The sequence below is a fragment of the Macaca thibetana genome, chromosome 19, assembly GCF_024542745.1.
Source record: "Macaca thibetana thibetana isolate TM-01 chromosome 19, ASM2454274v1, whole genome shotgun sequence".
Lineage (NCBI taxonomy): Eukaryota > Metazoa > Chordata > Mammalia > Primates > Cercopithecidae > Macaca > Macaca thibetana.
The window spans coordinates 27,644,337-27,665,547 of record NC_065596.1 but is presented as its reverse complement, the minus strand read 5'-3'; the positions used below and the strand labels follow the sequence as shown (position 1 = coordinate 27,665,547).

The 21,211-nt window shown below is 50.8% G+C and overlaps 3 protein-coding genes across 4 annotated transcripts in view; 1 reads left to right on the top strand and 2 right to left on the bottom strand.

Moving 5' to 3' along the window:
- Positions 1-21,211, bottom strand: part of SAE1 (SUMO1 activating enzyme subunit 1) — a 549,006-nt gene that overhangs the window by 228,879 nt on the left and 298,916 nt on the right. The window lies entirely within an intron of this gene.
- AP2S1 (adaptor related protein complex 2 subunit sigma 1) overlaps positions 1-21,211 on the top strand; it is a 400,774-nt gene that overhangs the window by 238,281 nt on the left and 141,282 nt on the right. Inside the window, exon 1 of one of the 2 annotated variants that reach the window (XM_050772346.1) lies at positions 2,163-2,166. The exons of the other annotated variant lie outside the window; for it this stretch is intronic. The gene's annotated coding sequence lies outside the window, so the exon portion shown is untranslated. Of the gene's footprint in view, positions 1-2,162; positions 2,167-21,211 lie in introns of those variants that run through there. 2 annotated transcript variants of the gene reach the window in all.
- The window catches only part of ARHGAP35 (Rho GTPase activating protein 35), a 150,186-nt gene that overhangs the window by 9,808 nt on the left and 119,167 nt on the right, over positions 1-21,211 (bottom strand). Inside the window, exons 4-5 of the mRNA XM_050772050.1 lie at positions 7,805-7,882; positions 6,212-6,343 (exon numbers count right to left, since the gene is read on the bottom strand). Coding sequence (XP_050628007.1) covers positions 6,212-6,343; positions 7,805-7,882 — 210 coding nt within the window. The remainder of the gene's footprint in view (positions 1-6,211; positions 6,344-7,804; positions 7,883-21,211) is intronic.

The following is a 21,211-nucleotide window of genomic DNA, read 5'->3' as shown; positions in this document are numbered from 1 at the left end:
GCTCTGGGTCCTCGCCTCCCTGCAGGCAGCAGAGTCCTCTCTGACTGCAGTAATCCTCTGACAGGAAAGGGGATGGGGCGCCCTCCAGGGTGCTGGCTTCACCAGCTAGGACACTTTTTTTTTTTTTTTTTGAGATGAAGTCTCGCTGTATTGCCCAGCTGGAGTGCAGTGGCGCGATCTCAGCTCACTGCAACCTCCACCTCCCAGGTTCAAGCGATTCTCCTGCCTCAGCCTCCTGAGTAGCTGGAATTACAGGCATGGTTAATTTTTGTATTTTTAGTAGAGAACCCCTCCCAGGTTTAAGCAATTCTCTTGCCTCAGCCTCCTGAGTAGCTGGGATTACAGGTCCAGCTAATTTTTGTATTTTTATTTTTATTTATTTATTTATTTTTTTTGAGACTGAGTCTGGCTCTGTCGCCCAGGCTGGAGTGCAGTGGCCGGATCTCAGCTCACTGCAAGCTCCGCCTCCCGGGTTTACGCCATTCTCCTGCCTCAGCCTCCGGAATAGCTGGGACCACAGGCGCCCGCCACCTCGCCCGGCTAGTTTTTTTTTTTGTATTTTTTAGTAGAGACGGGGTTTCACCGTGTTAGCCAGGATGGTCTCGATCTCCTGACCTTGTGATCCGCCCGTCTCAGCCTCCCAAAGTGCTGGGATTACAGGCTTGAGCCACCACGCCCGGCTAATTTTTGTATTTTTAGTAGAGATGAGGTTTCACCATGTTGGTCAGGCTGGTCTCGAACTCCTGACCTCCAGATCCGCCCGCCTTGGCCTCCCAAAGTGCTGGGATTACAGGTATGAGCCACCGCACCCGGCTTCATACGTTTTTCCTATACCCACTCTCCCCTGACCCAGGACTGGGGGGGCACCAGCAGTGTCTGTGCCCTGTGTGGCATTTTCAGCTGCCTTGGTCGGAACCAGGCACAGGTCCCTCAACAGTCCTCAGTGAGGGAGGCGGCGACTCTGACCCAGAGGCAGGTGAGCGTGAGAGGGACTAGGCTGAGTACATGGGGATGGGTGAGGCTGTCGGTGACAGCACCCCATTCTTGCCTCTCCAGACAATGCGAATTATTTCATTCTCGGATTTGGGAGGCCCCTCTTGCTTGGGTCATTTGTTTATCCTCAGTGTGTGGGAGAAGCAGGTGTTTACGGGGGCCTGCTCCTGCCTGGGTACTATTTTATACGCTGGGGATGCAGTAGGGAACAAAAACCAAATTCCCTGTCGCTTACGGTCTAGTGGAAAGAGGGGAAAGGACCCAGAGGGTCCCTCTCTAGTCCAGGAGCTTTGGGCTGGCTCCTCAAGGCCTTCCTGGCCCGGCCCCAGTCTCCCCTCGTGACCACCATCCTCATCCCTGGTGAGTTCAGGCGCCTCTGGCTGGCTGCTACTTGCTGAGCACGGTGCTGACTGCGCTGTCCGGCTCCAACCTGGGCCTGGGTGTGGTCAAGCACAGACTCTGGCAGCTCCAAGCCAGAGGCCTGGGAACAAGCTGGTGGCCAAGAGCCAGGCCAGCCCGTGCACCCCGGACACCTTCTGCCCCATGGTGCTGCTGCAGGCTGGGGCCACAGTCTGTGTGGACCTGGTCACAGGGCAGCGGCACACTCAGGGGAGCCACTCACCATCTTCAGTGGAACCTTGCTCTACAGGGACCCGCAGCTTCAACAGGTGGGCCGGCCTGCCCGGCCAGGTGTCTACACTGGCCAAAGAAACAGCAGGGGCAATAGGCTCCCTGGGGTCCCTGCTGGGACAGGGCCGTCAGGGCACCCAGCCCTGGGTGAGCTGCTGCAACCCGGACCCGCCATGGTACAGGTGCCCAGGGTGGCTTCTCCCCACACCTGGCGAGTGCTGATTTGTGGACTCTCAGCTCCACTCGTCCAGACTTTTGGTATGACCTCCAACCCCTTCAGAGTCCCCTCAGGACCCAGACTGTGGAGGGCCGGATCCTCACATCCTTTACTCCCTCAGCCTACCCTTTGGGAGTCAAGACACTTAGTTTTTTCTAACAACAACAAGAAGAACCCATCCTGCTCCAGTGTTGGTCAGTGGTAGACAGGAGTCCAGGGGTGTGGGCCGGGAGAGATGGTGGCCTATGGAGGAGACCCCAGCCTCTACACCACGCTCACCCCTTCGCTTGGCTCGGCTCCAAGTGGCTCTGCTCTTGCTCAGGGGGTGTGGGCTGGGAGCTGCACCTCTTGATGGGACATCATACTTTTGAACTTAGGGGCTAGTCGCCTGAGACAGCAAGAAACGTCCAGGGGACGAATTTTTGGGCCAGTTGAACCAAGACAGCCTGGACACAGACCCAGCAATTTAATAAAATAGAGACCCCAAGAACTCAGGAGGAAGGGGAGGGGACAGCCAGAGGGTACAGGGACCTTACTGAATAGCTTCCCATACCTCTTACAGCACAGACACACCAGGACTCACAAAGCCAGAATACTGGTCCAAGGTCAAACAAATTGGCAGCAGAGACCCTGTTCCCAAAGAACACTCCTGCCCTGGCTGTGCTGCGCCACTGCCATCACTGGCACCCAGGCTGCCAACCAAGCTCTAGGCTTGGGTCTGCTGCTGCCAGCTCAGTGCCTGGAGGAAAGTCCCTGCTGGCCGCCGCTGACCATCTGCACGCCTGCATCGCCAGGAAAGGGAAAGCCCAGCTCAGGGTCACAGTCCTTCAGTGATCACGCAGGCTCGTCCGGCGTCCGCTCTCCCCGTCCCAGGTGGTAAACAACTCCAAGGTCAAGACTTCACTCTACAGGGCCCAGGATGGGGAATCCAGGCTGTCCTTCCCCTGGAGACATGGCTTTGCAATCACCTGTTGAATGTCCTGTCCCACCAGACTGAGCTGGGGGCCGCATATGTGTGTGCCCACTGCCATCTGTCTCTGTCCACACAGGGCCTGGCTATCTGTGAAATTAATGACCCCGTGCGTGGGTGTGAGGAGCACCCCCGTGCCCTCGGGCAGCTATCTGGACAGATCAAAGGAAGGCAGGATCCCAGAACCAGCAACGTCCCAAGGCAGCTGGTGAACAAGAGCCCAGAGAGCAGCAGGGCCGCCTCCTGGTAACCTAGGCTGCACTGTTATCTCTAGCCCCAACGGTCTCATCTGTCAAAAGGAAAGGCCGAGACAATGAGCCGGCATCCTGAACCATGTTCGGGTCACACATCCCCTTCGACAATCTGACGAAAACGACTGGTCTCTCCTTAAATTAAAAAGACTGAATTTTACGAGCTATTACAGGGAGTTAATGGGGACCCTGGAGCCACAGGTCCTTTGGTCCAGACCGTCTGGCTTGAGATGGAGCCAGCTCTAGCACCCCTTCCAGCACAAAAGTCATAGGGCAGGGCCTGTGGACACCGGCTGGATGGAGTCGACTCAAGATAGGCAGGGAGGAGGGAGTCACCAGAGACAGGGGAGACACCAGGCAAGAGTGACTCCTGAAGGCGGGGGTGGGCTACAGGGAGGAGACAAGACAGGCAGCGCAAGCCTCTTCCTCTGCCTCCTGAAACCCTGGCCCATCTCCCCTGTGAAGCCCTCTTCCTCGAGCCTTCCCCGCTGGGGTTTGTGCACTTCAAGCTCAGCTTTGCTCTGTCTTCAGAGAACTTCACTTGCACCCATGGAGGCAGGGACTCAAGCCCCAGCTTGTCGCTCCCTAGCGGTGTGACCCTGGGCAGGCTGTATCACCTCTGAGAAGCTGTTTCCTCCTCTGCAAAATGGAGATGTATTATAATACCATCTTCCTCAAAGGAAGATCAGCAGTGGGAATCAAATGCCTTGTGGAGAGCAGGGCCAAGCCTAGGCAGGCACCCAGGCCATGGGCGGTGCGGTTGCTGCTGCTGTTCATTTCTGAATCTCCCACGCATCACCTTGAGTGTGGTAGGAAAATAACTGGCAAATAATCACAAACGTCTCTATTTTGCGGGTACATTTTCAGCAGTGTTCAATATTGTGAAATTCTGGAGCTAACAAAACCATTTGCTAGTGACCTTGATACTTGTTGTGATGGGATTTGAAACTGGTTCCAAGGCCTGAACATATAGAGACACAATTGCTCTCAGGGATTAAGTAGAAAGAGCTGGTCAAGTTGATGTAGCCATGGAAACCCCAGCCAGTCTGGGAAGAGCTACTTTGGGGCATGATCATCTTTTTTCCATAATATCCCTTAACACTACTAACTTTTACACTGCCTGGTATCTGTGGCTCAGTTGAACCTGGCCCTGCAACATCCACAGCCTAGCTTTCCAGTCAACTTCTCTGGCCCAGAGAGGTGCCATTGTCAGCAAGATCTTCTCCTCTCCCACCCCCTTCAGTCAGGTTCAAGACAACGGAGCCCCCGCTGAGTACCATGAGGGACAGGAAACACACAATGGGAAGAGGAAGTGGGAAACCTCCACCCTTTCCCAGGCTGCTGCAGTAGCGGCCGCAAGAAGCCACCTCCTGAGCAGTGGAAGCTGCTGTGGGAAGGGCAGCTGATTCCCTATCAATAGCACCTCCCGTTCCTGCCGGCCCCCCAACCCTACACAAAAAGATGCTGTGTCAGCAGCTCCCGCAGAAACAATGGGGTTCTGCCGGGTGGCAGGATTCCACGCACCTCTAGATGGCGCCAAGTCAAGACAAATGCAGACAGGAATTCCCGGCTTCCAGCAAACTGGGTGTCAGTCCATGCCTTCCTCTTTTCCTAACTTCCACTGTGAGACAAGCTTCCGTGGAAAGAAAGCTGGCTCCAGAATAGAGATTTCCCATGCGACTTCACATCTGTGCCTGCCTGGAGCCTCCTGGAGAAGTGACTGCTGGGAAAGCCTCTATCTTCCGACAGCAGGATCAGGGGAGAAGCCGGCAATAACTGCTCTGGAGAAACCCTGACTCCCGTCTTCAGAAGGCAGGCTACTCTATGACCGTCCCAGGAGTACCATGCTCTCCTGCCCCATCCCTGTGGGCTTAGCTAGGTCAGGCGCTAGGAACAATTCCAGTCAGCTAAGAGAGTGTGGACAGAATAAGGTGAAAGTGGCATCCAGACTGTGAAAACAGACACCACAGGAAGTGCAGACCCTGGAAGGGTGACCTTGGAGGTCCCGCAGCCCCTGTCACTATTGAGGCTCTGACAGTTCGGGGTGGGCTTCCTCCACACCTGTCTCCCTTAGATGCTACTTACAGTCAGTGACCCAGGACTCGGGGTCACGCTGATCCATCACCTCCCTCAAATTTCTGCCTACACATCAGCCTTGTGAGTATATGAGGCTTGTTTAAAGCTCCCTCTTTAGAGTTGGGCAGTGGCATGATGAGACCAATGCCCCGCCCCTGAGGAACACATCTCCTTTCCTCTCCCCACCCTCTGGTCGCTGGGTCACGGGGTGGCTGTCATCTCTGGGCAGCTGGCAGAGACAGTCCCTTCTGCAGCTGCACGGCAAGGGCTGCTGCTGGGTCTTGGCCTGCCAGAGGCACAAAGCAGGAAGGCTGCTGATGACTTATGGCGGGACGCTCTGAGAGGCCAGGCATCCTCTGTGGTACTACACCAAGTCCAGGGAGAGGCTGGCCAGTGAGAAGTCTTGCCCATCTGGACAAACACCTCTAGAGAGAGGCAGGCTGGGGCAGGAACAGCTGATGAGGCAAGGTGGCACGGCACACAGGATACCACTAAAACCAGAGGCGCTCATTTGCTACAGCATCAAATGATCACTTGGCCACTGGAGTTGTCTCTTTCCCTCCAGAGGCCGGCTTCCTAAGAGGCTGTAGGACCCTAGACGCATGTTAACTTCATTACATGAGAGGTGGGAGAAGACAGGTAAGAAGAGGGGAAAGGAAAATAAGAACTACTATTAAATAGGCTGTTCACAGCCTCACTTCTAGGCCTTTCCGAACCGAATTTCATCTGCAGGAGTAGGGATGGTAACAACAGCAGGACACTAAGGGGCAGAGAAGGTTAAGTTGGCCGCAAGCAAAGGAGCCAAGTCTGACACCGAAATCATGCTCTTAACTAATGAGAGTATGAGGGAAACCTGCAACTCTCTTGGTGCCACCCCCAGATAAGCACCTAAGGTCTACAAGGGCAAGAGCCCGATTTGCAAGTCCCATTGTTGTCATCTGGTTAATTCCCTTGCCTGCTGTCCTTCAAACATCAGCTCTAAGAGCCAGCGTCCATTCTGAGGGCAGGACCTATTCTTCCAGTGCTGAGCCCTTTCTCCCTCAATCCACCCAACACTGGGCTGCCGGTACTCACTGTGTGCCTCCACCAAGTCGATCTGCATGTTGTACGGGACCAGGGGGTCAGGCAGTTCTGAGAAAAAGCTCTTCATGGCACCGGCCACGGTATTCACCGTAAAGTCTTTCTCTGCCAGGTCCAGGTTATGGTCTGAAAGGAAGTCAGGAGAGTGAGGCCAAACCATTCCAAGCCAGGCAGAAGCATCAGGACAACTCGGGGCTCGGGAGAGGCTAGAGAAACCTTAAGGAGCCAGGGACGGCCTCAGGACTGACACGGATTGGAGGGGTGAGACCTGTGGGAGTGCTAACTCGAGTTCTGAGGTTCAGGCATGGGTTGGCCCCAGCACCTCTTTCCGAGACTGCTGAACTGCCTCCTCCACCAGCATCAGGGCAGGGATGCTGGTTTTCAGTGCCGGGAGCTTGCCCTCATCTGGCTTTGATATGCCGTTACCTCTTCCTTACTCCTTTCCCATCACAGAAGAAGGAGGCGGCTTTCCTTAAGGGTGGCTCACTTTCCAGGTAGGTCACAGAGATGTTAGCAACCACTGTGACTGCCGCCTCCATCCTTGTCGCCTATGGTGGGAGGGCAAATAGGCTCATTTATTCTCTCTCTGGCCCTTCCCAGCCACCACACCACTGACCCATCTCTTACTTTCCTTCTTGTTGCATACATACTTCAGTGGATTCCTGATAACGAAGAAATCTCCACGGATGGACAACACCACGTTCCATTGTGGGGGAGGTAAGCTGGTACAGGATCTCCCATATATACAAACGCATCCCACACCGGGGGTTCTCCCCTCACTTTGGCCTCGTGTCTCCTAACCCACAGATTAGCAGGCGTCTCCCTCTCGTGTGGTGCCCTCTGCCCGCTGCGGCCAGCTGAGCCCAACTGCGGTGCTGCAAGGTGCAAGGGCTGCCCACCTGGGGAGTGGGTGTGGTGTCTGCTCTGGGTGGTGCCTCCTGCCCTGGCTGCTGACAGATGGGAATGTGCCCTGCTCCAGTGCTTTTGCTGCTGGCACTGGGGGACATGGTTTCTCATTCCACCGTGTGGTCAATTCCAAGAGGTAGAGTTTGGTTGCCTGACTTTAGGCCTCTTGAAGCTGGCTCGGCTTAGGAGAAGAGAGTCCCTGCCAAGAACTATGTAACTTGGGTCTGTGTCCCAAGGGCTCAGCTCCTCACACGATGGTCCCTCGCTTTCTCTGGTGCTGGGACTGTGAGGAGGATAGATCTGAGGCCCTGGCAAAACAGGATCACATCTCAACCCGACTTGTATATCATGTGCCTGCAACTAGCTCTGCATGGCCAAACAGGCAAAACTCTTCAGTGTGGTGAGGGAGGTGTGTGCCTGGGTGACCTGGAAGAGCATCTGTGAGTGGCGGTGTGGGGAGTGGCCTACATAACCCAGCTTTGGCAGGGAGGGTTCACTGACAGGACCCAGTCCACTCCTCCCCACTGCGGCCATACATGGTCTGTTTCTCAGTTTCAGCACCTTGTGACTTTGGGTCTGTGCTGGCAGGAGTGCCCCGAGGCCCCAAAGACAGTTCACCAAGGCAGTTGTGTTTGCCATGACCAGCTCTGGCCTCGGACGCCTGGCCAGGCTGCGCCTTACCTTGATCAAACTGTCTCTGCAGACTCTCCATCTCTGACTTGTTCCCGCTGACCCGGTAGATGCCTTCCGTGCTCAGTCCTGAGGAGAAACAGGCAGGGTCTTAGGAGTAGGAACTGGAGAGCAGAGAATGAGGAGGGCTGGGCTCGAAGACAGAAGGAGAAAGCCAGGGAAAGTCCATGAGGTGCCCACCACAAGAGAGGAGCAGGCCTCAGCATACTCTTGTTTGATTTTTCTAGATGCTTCAACTCATCGCTCTCCATTTTCTTTTTCACTTAAAAATTTTAAAGTATTTGTTCTTTGGTAAAAATGGAAAGACTGTAGAAGCACAGCAGTTAAAGATAACTTCTGTTCATATTTTGATGTATACTCTTGAGTTTTTCATTTTCATTTAAAAAATAGAGGTAATATATATTTTAACCCATCATTTTCACTTGCAAAGTGTGTTGTGGCCAGGCGCAGTGGCTCACGTCTGTAATCCCAGCACTTTGGGAGGCCGAGGTGGACAGATCACGAGGTCAGGAGATCAAGACCATTCTGGCTAACATGGTGAAACCCTGTCTCTACTGAAAATACAAAAAATTAGCTGGGCGTGGTGGTGGGTGCCTGTAGTCCCTGCTACTCAGAAGGCTGAGGCAGGAAAATGGTGTGAACCCAGGAGGTGGAGCTTGCAGTGAGCAGAGATTGTGCCACTGCACTCCAGCCTGGGCGACAGAGCGAGACTCCGTTTCAAACAAAACAAAACAAAACAAACGAACACCAAACAAAACAAACAAAAAAACAAAGTGTGTTGTGAACTTATTCTAATCACTTCAAGTTCTTATTCTTTTACATGATTTTAAAGACACCAAAGTATATGACCACTGTAAGAATAGTCGTGCTGTTAATCATACCGGGTTGGCTGGGTGCTGTGGCTCATGCCTGTAATCCCAGCACTTTGGGAAGCTGAGGCAGGAGGATCACTTAAGGTCAGGAGTTCAAGGCCAGTGTGGCCAACATAGTGAAACCCTGTCTCTACTAAAAATACAAAATTAGCAGGCCAGGCGCGGTGGCTCACGCCTGTAAATCCCAGCACTTTGGGAGGCTGAGGTGGGCAGAACATGAGGTCAGGAGATCGAGACCATCCTGGCTAACACGGTGAAACCCCGTCTCTACTAAAAATGCAAAAAATTAGCCGGGCGAGGTGGCGGCGCCTGTAGTCCCAGCTACTTGGAAGGATGAGGCAGGAGAATGGCGTGAACCCCGGAGAAGGCGCTTGCAGTGAGCCAAGATCGCGCCACTGCACTCCAGCCTGGGCGACTGAGTGAATCTCTGTCTCAGGAAAAAAAAAACAAAAACAACAACAACAAAAATTAGCTGGGCGTGGTGGTGCACACCTGTAGTCTCAGCTACTTGGGAGGCTGAGGTAGGAGAATTGCTTGAGCCTGGGAAGCGGAGGTTGCAGTGGGCCGAGATCACACCACTGCACTCCAGCCTGGGCAACAGGTGGGACTGTGTCTTGAAAAAAAAAAGAAAAGAAAAGAAAAAAAAAGTGATACAGGGTTTTCCAAGTTTTTACTGTTAGAAAATTAACTCGTGCTGGGTGTGGTGGCTCACACCTGTAATCCCAGCACTTTGGGAGGTCAAGGCGGGTGGATCGCCTGAGGTCAGGAGTTCAAGACTAGCCTGACCAACATGGAGAAACCCTGTCTCTACTAAAAATACAAAATTAGCAGGGTGTGGTGGCGCACGCCTGGAATCCCAGCTTCTCGGGAGGCTGAGGCAGGAGAATTGCTTGAACCCAGGAGGTGGAGGTTGTGGTGAGCCGAGATTGTGCCATTGCACATTGTATGCCAGCCTGGGCAACAAGAGTGAAACTCCGCCTCAAAAAAAAAAAAAAAAAGAAAATTAACTCACAAGTATGTTTTTTTGACAACTAGTAAAAGCTTAACAGATTACTAGATATAGGTATTTCTTACTTTGTGAATATCCTATTCATGTTCTTGTTAATTTTCCTATTGGAGTGATTCTTATTTTGAACTTGAGAAAGTCTATGAATATTAAGTAATTATATCAACGTTATATATGTTTACATTTTTCCTTTTTGTTATTTGTCTTCTAATTTTATTGAATTTGTTGAAGTATATAACTCAAAAATTTTAGGTTTTTAAGACCATTTTCTTTATGATGTCTTCCTTTGTTTTTATGCTTAGAATAGGTTTTTCCCATTCCTGTATCAGCTATTGTTTTTTCCTTCTTGTTCTTTTTATCAGTTTGAAGAATCATTTCATTCTGTGATCATTCTGGAACTTATTTGGTGTATAGTGTGATATAAGAAAAAAAGTAGTAAAAGTCAGTTAAACAAGTAAGTTAGAATAAAATATCAAGGGAAGGATGGACGCCCACTCCCTCCCCATCCTACCCTGGGCAGAGCAGCGCTGTTCAGCTCAGAGTGGATTCCAAGCTGTCTACTGCGTCCATTCGCCCTGTCCCGGGAAAGAGGTCCACTGGGAGCCATCAAGATCTCAAGGACTTTGTCTAAAGGATGGTGAAGTCACTGTGAAAACTGACATGGGGCCTCATGGCTAAGGCAACCCTGGGTCCCTTCTGAAGACTGGCTTTGAGCGACTCTGTCTTGCTGAAGGCGCACAGAGGAAACACCGTGGGTGCTGCCACCGGACACCAGAAACAAGTGTGGACAGTGGAGAGCACCGAGCCCTGGAGTCAGTCAGACTCCAGAGAGCCATGTGTTGGTTGTCATTGTCACTGTTACCTCTGGAGAGACAGCCATCAGGCAAAATAAAAGCAACTGGCCTGCCTGTTTTCTGGGGTCCCAGACTTCTTGAGACTTCAAGAACACTGGAACAAGAGGTATCAATTCCCTGGCTTAAAAGCTGTTAATTGCACCAAGGCCCTTCCCCCGAGAGAAAAGGAGGTTAATGGACCAACCCCAGGGACATCCTACCATGCAACGCCTAGTTACAAAGGAGCTGCCACTGCTGTACTCACTTGGGAGAAGTGCTGGCACTTTCCAGAGTGGTCACACACTGTGCACTGAGCTAGGTGCTTTGTCCCCATCCACCATTCGCTTGTTTATTAAATAAATGATGATGCCATTTAATCTCCCACACCTCATGGGAGGAGCTATTGGGTGGGTAGAGAATACACATGAGAAAACTAAGGTTCAGAAAGGTGAAGTCCTTGCCCCAGATCACAGCTGCTGAGAGGCACAGTGGTCTGAGTCCGGGGCCTCTGCCACTGTCCTGCCTCCTTACTGTTCCAGAACACACCTGGCTCAAGCTTCTGCTGCTTCCTATTAATCCACCAGGCTGCGGTCCAGGCCGCAGCACCCCCCTTCCCCAGAAGCAACACCACATTTGGGTGAAGTCCTCTGGCCTAAGCACCCGGGCAGCTTTTGAGATGGCACACCCCTACCCCCTGTGCTGTTAAGACGCTGCTCACCAGCCCTAGTTAGTAATTTTTCCACGGACTCTTTTCTCAACTGCTCTCAAGACATACTTAAACTTCTACCTATTTCACATCTGGGCAAGCCTTGGGTATGTGTCAGCAGGCTCAAGTCTTCATCTCCTAATTTGAAAAAAACAAATAAAACTAAATCTAAGTTATTTTCCCTTTCCCTGAGTATGAGCCCTCCACAATACAAAGAAAATGATAGGACAAACAGCACCAGTCTCAAGAGCCTGGAATAACGCAGCAATGTCACCGTTCCTGAGTCTCAGTGTGTAGAGGCAGCCTCCGAGCTGCAGAAGACCCGGCCAGCCGAAGGCCGCACATCACCTTCTGGTGAGCCTGACCTTCAGCGAGACTGAGGACTGCTCTGCATTGCCTCCTAATGGCCACCGGCCCCGGCATCAGAGGGCAGGAGACGAACTGCAAATTAGCGATCTGGCAATTATCAGTGGTGTGGACCTGCTGAAACCTCACTAGATGGATCATCACAAAAATGGAAGCACTGGAAAGCACGAGGCCGCACCAGAGCATCAATTAATCATCAACTTAGTACTTCCTGTCATCTGGGCACATGTTTATTTTATGCAATCCCATTTTAAAATAGCAACCTTGCTGCTGTTGTACACAATACCATGGCATAATTTAGGAAAGGTAGCATTTGCTTGGCTAGCGCAATTTCTCATAACTACTAATTAGACATCAATTAAAGAAAGATTAAAAAAAACTGAGAGCAGGCTGCAAACACCACCAAGGCTGCAGGGAGCTGGCAACCCAGGTGAGAAATAGGATGCTGGAAAGAGCACGGGCAGCTTGCCAAAGGCCTGAGACCACAGCAGGAAAAGGGCTGGGGTCTTGGAGCAGACCCCCTGGCAAAGATGCTGGATATTAAGGCATTTGTGTCTGGAACACCCGAGTGTTCCTACATGGAAACACTCTAGGGGTGACTCTGGCCCACACCTGCCAGCGGCAGAAGGCAGAATTCTTACCAACAGTGACCTCCACCCACCATGTCTACTGCAGGCTCCCAAGTCCATCTGAGAAAGCCTTAACCTTAAACTTACAGGCATCCTTACCTACCAGAAATCTCCAAAGACCCACGTCACCAAAGCATAGCCCTGGCTGCAGGCCTTTTCTGTTTCTCTCTTTCTTTTTTAAAAGCCCTCCCTACTGGCTGCAATTATCTTCTATGTTTAAGTTAATCTTTGGAAATAGAACAAGAAAAAGCTCAGAACAGCCAAGATCACTATCTTCAAATATTTGGACAAGGCCACGTAGAAAAGTCTTGTTCCAATGGTTCTAGGGAACAGAGTTATAATCAAGAATGGAAATTACAGAATGGCAAATATTCTCTCAATATATAACTATTAACAGCCATAGCTGTCATTCATTGGAATAGATGAGAATTTTTGAATCTCCTCTCACCAGGCAACCATCTGATTGGGGTACTGTTTAAAAAGATGAATACCTGGTCTAGGAAGCTAGCTAATAACAAAAATGATAAGCCATTTATCAAATGCTTACTCTGTACGAGGCACACGATGCTAAGTGCTTTCGTGCCTTTTCATAGCAGTTCTCACAATAACTCCCCCAGACTGGTGATTATTATTATTATTATTATTATTATTTTATTATTATTTTTTTGAGATGGAGTCTTGCTCTGTCGCCCAGGCTGGAGTGCAGTGGCACCATCTCGGCTCACTGCAAGCTCCACCTCCCGAGTTCATGCCATTCTCCTGCCTCAGCCTCCTGAGTAGCTGGGACTACAGGTGCCCGCCACCACGCCTGGCTAATTTTTTTGTATTTTTCATAGAGACGGGGTTTCACCATGTTAGCCAGAATGGTATCGATCTCCTGACCTCGTGATCCACCCGCCTCGGCCTCCCAAAGTGCTGGGATTATAGGCTGAGCCACCGCGCCCAACTTAGACTGGTGATTATTATCCCATTCTACAGACAGGAACGCTGAGGCTAGGAGGTAAAGGAACATGTAGAGAGTGAGTGAGTCGCACAGATAGAATTTGAATCCTGTGAGATTTTAGTACCTGAGTTCTTCTTCTATGATGCTTGATATCACTATTTCTCAAGAGTGAGCATGCAGCAGAGTCACCTGGAGGGCCTGTTACAGTGCAGGTGTGGGGGGCCCAGCCACAGAGTTTTGGATTCAGTCAGTCTGGAGAGGAGCCCAAGAATTTTTTTTTTTTTTTTTTTTTTTTGTACACAAGGTCTTACTCTGTCACTCAGGCTGGAGTGCAATAGCACCATCTCAGCTCACTGTATCGTCAACCTCCTGGGCTCAAGCGATCCTCTCACCTCAGCCTCCCGAGTAGCTAGGACTACAGGTGTGTGCCACCACACCTGGCTAATTTTTTTTGTAGAGATGGGGGTCTCACTTTGTTACCCAGGTTGGTCCCAAATTCCTGGGCTCCAGCGATTCTCTTGCCATTGCCTCCCAAAATGCTGGGATGCTGGGTGTGGGCCACTGCGCCTGGCCTCAAAATCTGCATTTCTAATGCATTCCCAGGTGATGCTGCTGCTGCTGGCCAGGGAACCATACTTGGAGGACTGCCATTCTAGAAGATGTGCCAGAGCTCTAAGGCTCCAGAGAAGCCTTAATCAGAACTCTTGAATTCTATGATTCAATAAAATCAGGGGTAATACACCAGGCAAGATAGATACCACATACTTTAGGAACAAAGCACTTCCAAAAAGCATGAAAACTGCTGCTTTTTGTACGTAAACAAGCCCTTAGGCATTATTTAATCTTTTTTTTTTTTTTTTTGAGACAAAGTCTCACTCTGTCGCCCAGGTTGTAGTTCAGTGACTCGATCTCGGCTCACTGCAACCTCGGCCTTTTGGGTTCAACCGATTCTCATGCCTCAGCCTCCTGAGTAGCTGGGATTACAGGCACCCACCACCACACCCAGCAAATTTTTGTATTTTTAGAAGAGATGGGGTTTCACCATGTTGGCCAGGCTGGTCTCAAATTCCTGACCTCAGGTGATCCACTCGCCTCGGCCTCCCAAAGTGCTGGGATTACAGGCTGGGATTACAAGCGTGGGCCACTCCTCCCAGCCTTAATCTTTTAACCATGGATGGCCATGTATGACTTTCATAAAACATTTTTAAAATAGCTGAGGAGGCCAGGCGCGGTGGCTCAAGCCTGTAATCCCAGCACTTTGGGAGGCCGAGGCGGGTGGATCATGAGGTCAGGAGATCGAGACCATCCTGGCTAACACGGTGAAACCCCGTCTCTACTAAAAAATACAAAAAACTAGCCGGGCGAGGTGGCGGGCGCCTGTAGTCCCAGCTACTCGGGAGGCTGAGGCAGGAGAATGGCGTAAACCCGGGAGGTGGAGCTTGCAGTGAGCCGAGATCTGGCCACTGCACTCCAGCCTGGGTGACAGAGCGAGACTCCGTCTCAAAAAAAAAAAAAAAAAAAAAATAGCTGAGAAAAGCAGAGACCTTATTATTCTTTCAACAAATATTTACCAAGCATCCATAGGCAGATAAATTCCTTTACAAAGTTTCGGTTTTATTTTTTTTTGAGATGGAGTCTTGCTCTGTCTCCAGGTTGGAGTGCAGTGGTGTGATTTCGGCTCACTGTTAAGCTCCGCCTCCCAGGTTTAAGTGAATCTCCTGCCTCAGCCTCCTGAGTAGCTGGGACTACAGGCACATGCCACCAAGCCCAGTTACTTTTTGTATTTTTAGTAGAGACACGGTTTCACCATGTTGGCCAGGATGGTCTCAATCTGTCTCTCTCTCTCTCTTTTCTTTTTTTTTTGAGACGGAGTTTTGCTCTTATTCCCCAGGCTGGAGTACGACACGATCTCGGCTCACCACAACCTCTGCCTCCCGGATTCAAGTGATTCTCCTGCCTCAGCCTCCCGAGTAGCTGGGATTACAGGTATGCGCCACCATGTCTGGCTCATTTTGTATTTTTAGTAGATACAACATGTTGGCCAGGCTGGTTTCGAACTCCTGACCTCAGGTGATCCACCTGCCTCAGCCTCCCAAAATGCTGGGATTACAGGCGTGAGCCATCGCACCCAGCTCCTTTACAAAGTTTTCAGTCTTGGTCTTCCACAAAAGTACTTTGGCAGGCCAGGGGTGGTGGTTCACGCCTGTAAACCCAGCACTTTGGGAGGCCAAGGCGGGAGGATTGCTTGAGCCCAGGAGCTGAAGACCAACCTGGGCAAAATAGTGAGACTCCATTTCTTTTTTTTTTTTTTTTTGAGACGGAGTCTCGCTCTGCCGCCCAGGCTGGAGTGCAGTGGCCGGATCTCAGCTCACTGCAAGCTCTGCCTCCCGGGTTCACGCCATTCTCCTGCCTCAGCCTCCCAAGTAGCTGGGACTACAGGCGCCCGCCACCGCGCCCGGCTAGTTTTTTGTATTTTTTAGTAGAGACGGGGTTTCACCGTGTTAGCCAGGATGGTCTCGATCTCCTGACCTCGTGATCCGCCCGTCTCGGCCTCCTAAAGTGCTGGGATTACAGGCTTGAGCCACCGCGCCTGGCCGTGAGACTCCATTTCTACAAGAAATAAAAAATTAGCCAGGCATGGTGGCATGCCTGTAGTCTCAGCTACTTGGGAGGCTGAGGTGGGTGGATCGTTTGAGCCCGGGAGGTCGAGGCTGCAGTGAGCCATGACCATACCACTGCACTTCAATTTGGGAGACAGAATGAGACCCTATTTCAAAACAAAACAAAACAAAACAAAACAAAACAAAACAAAACACCAAAAAATACTCTGGTGACATAGGAAGACTAGACGGTCCTCCGATGTGAGCTGCTGGGGACTTCCCCATGAACTAGGAACTGGTATTTCAGTCTTCGACTGCCCTGTCAGAGCTGTGGTGGCTGGCCCTGCTCCTGAGAGGTGCCTGTGGCAGGATGGACACTAAGAAAATGGAGAGATGCCCCTCAGAGCTTGGAAATCAAGAGGGAAAATCACCTCCTTTCCTGGTATCCTGATTTTCTGAAATATCCAAACAGGTTTTGATCCTGGACCCCAGGCAGGCCCTTCTTAGCAGCAGTGCTGTCGGCAAGCGTCAGGCTTTGCTTCTGCTCCTTCACACCAGGACTCAGTTCCTCCAAAGTTTCCTTTCTAGCTACACATCAATACTTCCTCCAAGACGAACTCAGACTCGCTTATTTTTTACTTTCTATATTTAGATATAAAAACTCAGCACTTAGTCCTTTAAAAAAAATTTAATTGGCACTGCTAGTACTGTAAAACACCCCATGCCAGACAGGCCTTAACTAACAGCTTTTGCGGACTTTTCTGGAGGCTGGAAACATTTAATAAACTATTCCCTTTTTCTTTTACACATGCAAGACTAAGTCTAAGGCAGGCTAAACTGCAAGGCTGGAGGGGTGCTGAGCACTCAGGGAGAGAAGGAAACTCCAGAGCATCCAATTCAAATGGTCTTGAAGAGGACCCACCTCTGTGGAAAGGTATGAAGCCTTTCGTTTTCATTCAGTGCTAACAGTGTATCTATAGTGTGTCTTCTGAGGATCACACTGCCGCACTTCCCCAATCTCACCTCAGTGGAAGATGAAAGGGTGAGGGGGCAGGAGAGTGTTTAGGTCAAAGTCAAAGCAACTATGTCTCCATTTCCTTCTATATATAACAAAGATAAACAGTTCTCACCTCATCCCCTGGTGGTATGTATTTAATGAGATCTTAGCACTTAGCCTGAGAGAGTAGCTATTATCCTAATGATCTAAGTGGAAAGCTGGTTGTCAACAAGTGGATGAGCACCTGAGTTCTGCTGTCAGGGAGACATGGGTTCGATTCCTGCCCCGACCTCGGCTCATCTGACTACACAATGGAATAAACGAGAGCGTCTATGCACAGTCCACTGCACAATGGCTGCCAGTATTCTTTTTTTCTCTATGCTCTTAACAAGCCTCAACAATGGCACCTGCCTGTAGGCATGACCTATTCTGAGAGCTTGGCCAAAACAAGACAATTTGTAGAAAAACATTTTAAAACATGCACGGCTTTGACACCAAAGTGACCTCGGTTCTGATCCTGCTTGTGTCTTATAGCTAGGTTGGGTACCTGAGAGTAAATCACCTCTCCTCTCAGGGGCTTGGAATCCTCATCCAAAAATGGGGTAATGACATCATTAATGAGTCTGTCAAGATGCTGTAAATATTATTATTATTATTATTATTATTATTTTGAGACGGAGTCTCGCTCTGTCGCCCTGGCTGGAGTGCAGTGGCCGGATCTCAGCTCACTGCAAGCTCCGCCTCCCGGGTTTACGCCATTCTCCTGCCTCAGCCTCCCGAATAGCTGGGACTACAGGCGCCCGCCACCTCGCCCGGCTAGTTTTTTGTATTTTTTTTAGTAGAGACGGGGTTTCACCGTGTTAGCCAGGATGGTCTCGATCTCCTGACCTTGTGATCCGCCCGCCTCAGCCTCCCAGAGTGCTGGGATTACAGGCTTGAGCCACCGCGCCCGGCCGCTGTAAATATTATTATTATTTTGGAGACGACAAGAGTTTCACTCTTGTCTCCCAGACTAGAGTGCAATGTGCGATCTCGGCTCACTGCAACCTCCGCAGTTCCAGGTTCCAGCGATTCTCCTGTTTCAGCCTCCCAAGTAGCTGGGATTATAGGCGCCCACCACCACGCCCGGCTAATTTTTGTATTTTTAGTAGAGACGAGGTTTCACCATGTTGGTCAGGCTCATCTTGAACTCCTGACCTCAGGTGATTCGCCCGCCTTGGCCTCCCAAAGTGCTGGGATTATAGGCGTGAGCCACCGCGCTCAGGCAAGATGCTGTGAATATTAAAAGAAATTACGCAACCGAAAACAAGTAGTACCACAAATGGATGGCATACTGAAATAATCATAATAGTAACGACAATAATAGTTAACTTCCGACTGAGAATTTACTATATGCCATGTACCATTCTAAGCTCTTTACTAGAAATACAGAGTGAATCCTTCCAATGATTCTTTGCGGTAAATATTATTTTTACTACCAATCTGCAAACAGCAAATGGAGGCTCAGAGAGGCTAAGCCATTTGCCCAAGGCCATGGAACTGGGTAAGTGGTGGTGCTGTGATTTGAACTGGCTAACTCAATTGTCTCAGCTGATGGCGTGTTTAAATGTTATGCTATTACCGCCAATGCTAGCTCCCTGTTCCCTTCTCCTTTAAATATGATACATACACATCCCATAAATGCCAGATTCGTGATGGCTTACAAAGATTTTCCATTTCTCCCTTGTCTATCTAGTCAGATGAACTCGCCTCTTTATCCACACTCTATTCAATTTTCCCTTCCTTTTTTTTTTTTTTTTTTTTTTGAGACGGAGTCTTGCTCTGTCGCCCAGGCTGGAGTGTAGTGGCACAATCTCGGTTCACTGCAACCTCTGCCTCCTGGGTTCAAGAGATTCTCCTGCCTCAGCCTCCTGAGTAGCTGGTATTACAGGCGCCCGCCACCACGCCTAGCTAATTTTTGTATTTTTAGTAGAGACAGGGTTTCACCATATTGGCCAGGCTGGTCTGGAACTCCTGACCTTGTGATCCGCCCACCTTAGCCTCCCAAAGTGCTGGGATTACAGGCGTGAGCCATCACGCTAGGCCCTCAATTTTCTCTTCTGTGAACTGGAGGGCAAGGATGTCTGGCACAAGAATGACGGCCTCCTCTCCATAGAAATTTCCTCGCTGTGCCTCTCCGCAGAAGTTCTACTATTGAAACCACACGAGTCCCCGCAGCTCCCCCTGCTGCCTTCCTGCTTGGGAGGTGACTGGGTGGTTTTCTGGCTGCTCTCTTCCTTCAACACTTGGGTCCTCTGCCCCTCCCCTGCCCCTTTGTTAGCTGTCTTCCCGGGTAATTCCCCTGTCAGTCAAGACCTGCTTCTGCCTGTGCCAGACTTTCCCCCCATGACAGAAGGCCACTAACGCTCTATTAGGATGACTTGACTGGGTGTGAGTGCCACAAGCAGGCACTGTGGCTTTATACGTTCCTGATGCCAGCGATGTGCACACGGCTGTGTCATAAATCTCAGGGCTGAGGAGGAGGGAGGAGGTGCCACATTGCACCAGGTCTGGGGGATCAGATGGCTCCAGCATCTGGCTGATCCTTCAGAAGCTGCCCATGCATTTGCTGCCATGAACTGTCAAGTAGGGCTTCTGGACCTGCTCTGAGCCCGACAGGGGGCTCTGTTCTTTTCCCTGACTGTCTTTTTTTTTTTTTTTTTTTTTTGAGACGGAGTCTCGCTTTGTCGCCCAGGCTGGAGTGCAGTGGCCAGATCTCAGCTCACTGCAAGCTCCGCCTCCCGGGTTTACGCCATTCTCCTGCCTCAGCCTCCCGAGTAGCTGGGACTACAGGCGCCCACCACCTCGCCCGGCTAATTTTTTGTATTTTTAGTAGAGACGGGGTTTCACCATATTAGCCAGGATGGTCTCGATCTCCTGACCTCGTGATCCGCCCGTCTCGGCCTCCCAAAGTGCTGGGATTACAGGCTTGAGCCACCGCGCCCGGCCTTTTCCCTGACTTTCAAGAAAACGCATATCCCAACAGTTGGGCTTAAAAAACCACGCCAGCGAAGAACTTGAGGCCAGCCTAGAGCTGTCACCCTGCCCATTCTGGAGGAAGAGTGTGGTCCATAATCGAGGTGAGTTGACTGCGCTCTGCAAAACGGGAGTGAACATTCAAAGCCAGGAGCAGCTGGGAGAGCCCTCCTGCCAAGAACGTGAGATGTCTTCGTGCTCTGAAGTGTGACTTTGCTGGCATGCCCACACAGGCCCAGTGGCACAGGGGTGATGGCAGTGTGACTCTGAGGAGAGCTGGTGCCACCACTGTGAGGGATATTACAGGCTAAAGAGCCACCAACAAAGAAACAGACTGCGAGCACAGTACAGGTGTACTATTTCCCCACTACCATACACACACCACATACACACCCCCCACTACACACACACCCCACCACACACACACCCTCCCCACCACACCACACACACACATCCCACCAAACCCCCACCACACAAACCCCCCACCACACACACACACCCCACCACACACACACACCCCACCACACACACACACAACACCCATAGGCCCAAGTAGAAAAGTCCCTTGGGGTCACAAGCATTAAAGAGGGCAGAGGCTAACTTCCTTCAGGTTCCTGATTCCCAATGACCCATGAAAGGAGGCAAAGATGTCACCGATCACAGCCCAGTGTCCCTTTCCTGGCCTCTCTTCCCTAAGAAAGAATACTTTTCAGAGTCAGAAGCCTGTAAGCCTCAGGCAGGAAGGCTGATCCCAGTCCGTGTAATCTAGGATACAAATCTAGGGTACAACACACACTTTTCAACATGTGGCCTCAGGAGTTCCCGTCACCAGGCTCAAGCCCGCCACCCTCCCCCTACACTTCACTGCAGGCCTGATGACCTTGCAGGGTAGGGTCTCCCTACAGGTTGTTCCTTCCACTTTTACCTCTGTTCTGTGACTAAACAACACTCCGTCTGAGGTCTCCCCTGACTCTTACACTAAATTAAGTTCCTATTATAGGATCCCAACAATTGCTTATATTTACGCAGTGCCGGTGCTCTGGGCCAGGGCCAGCCGTAAACATTTTACATGCACTGTCTCACCCAGTCCTCACACCAGCTCTGTGAGTTGTATTCTACCATTCTTCTTCCCATTTTATAACTGAACAAACTGAGCCACACGGCAAACAGATGGCAGGGCTGGCATTCACACCCAGGCAGTCCGATTCCAGAGCCCATGTTTGATCAATCACCACAAGGCACTGCCTCCATGCTCTTCCTTGATAGCCCTGGGCAGCATGTAAAAGTCGCTGGATAGCTGTGTGATTAGCTGCTTAATGCTGGTCCCCCAGTAGATCCCCGAGTTCACCAGAGCAGGCAGAGTTCTCTCATTACCCACCTGTGTATTGGGCTTGGTTCAGTAACTAGTACCAGGGAAGGCATTCAGTAGCT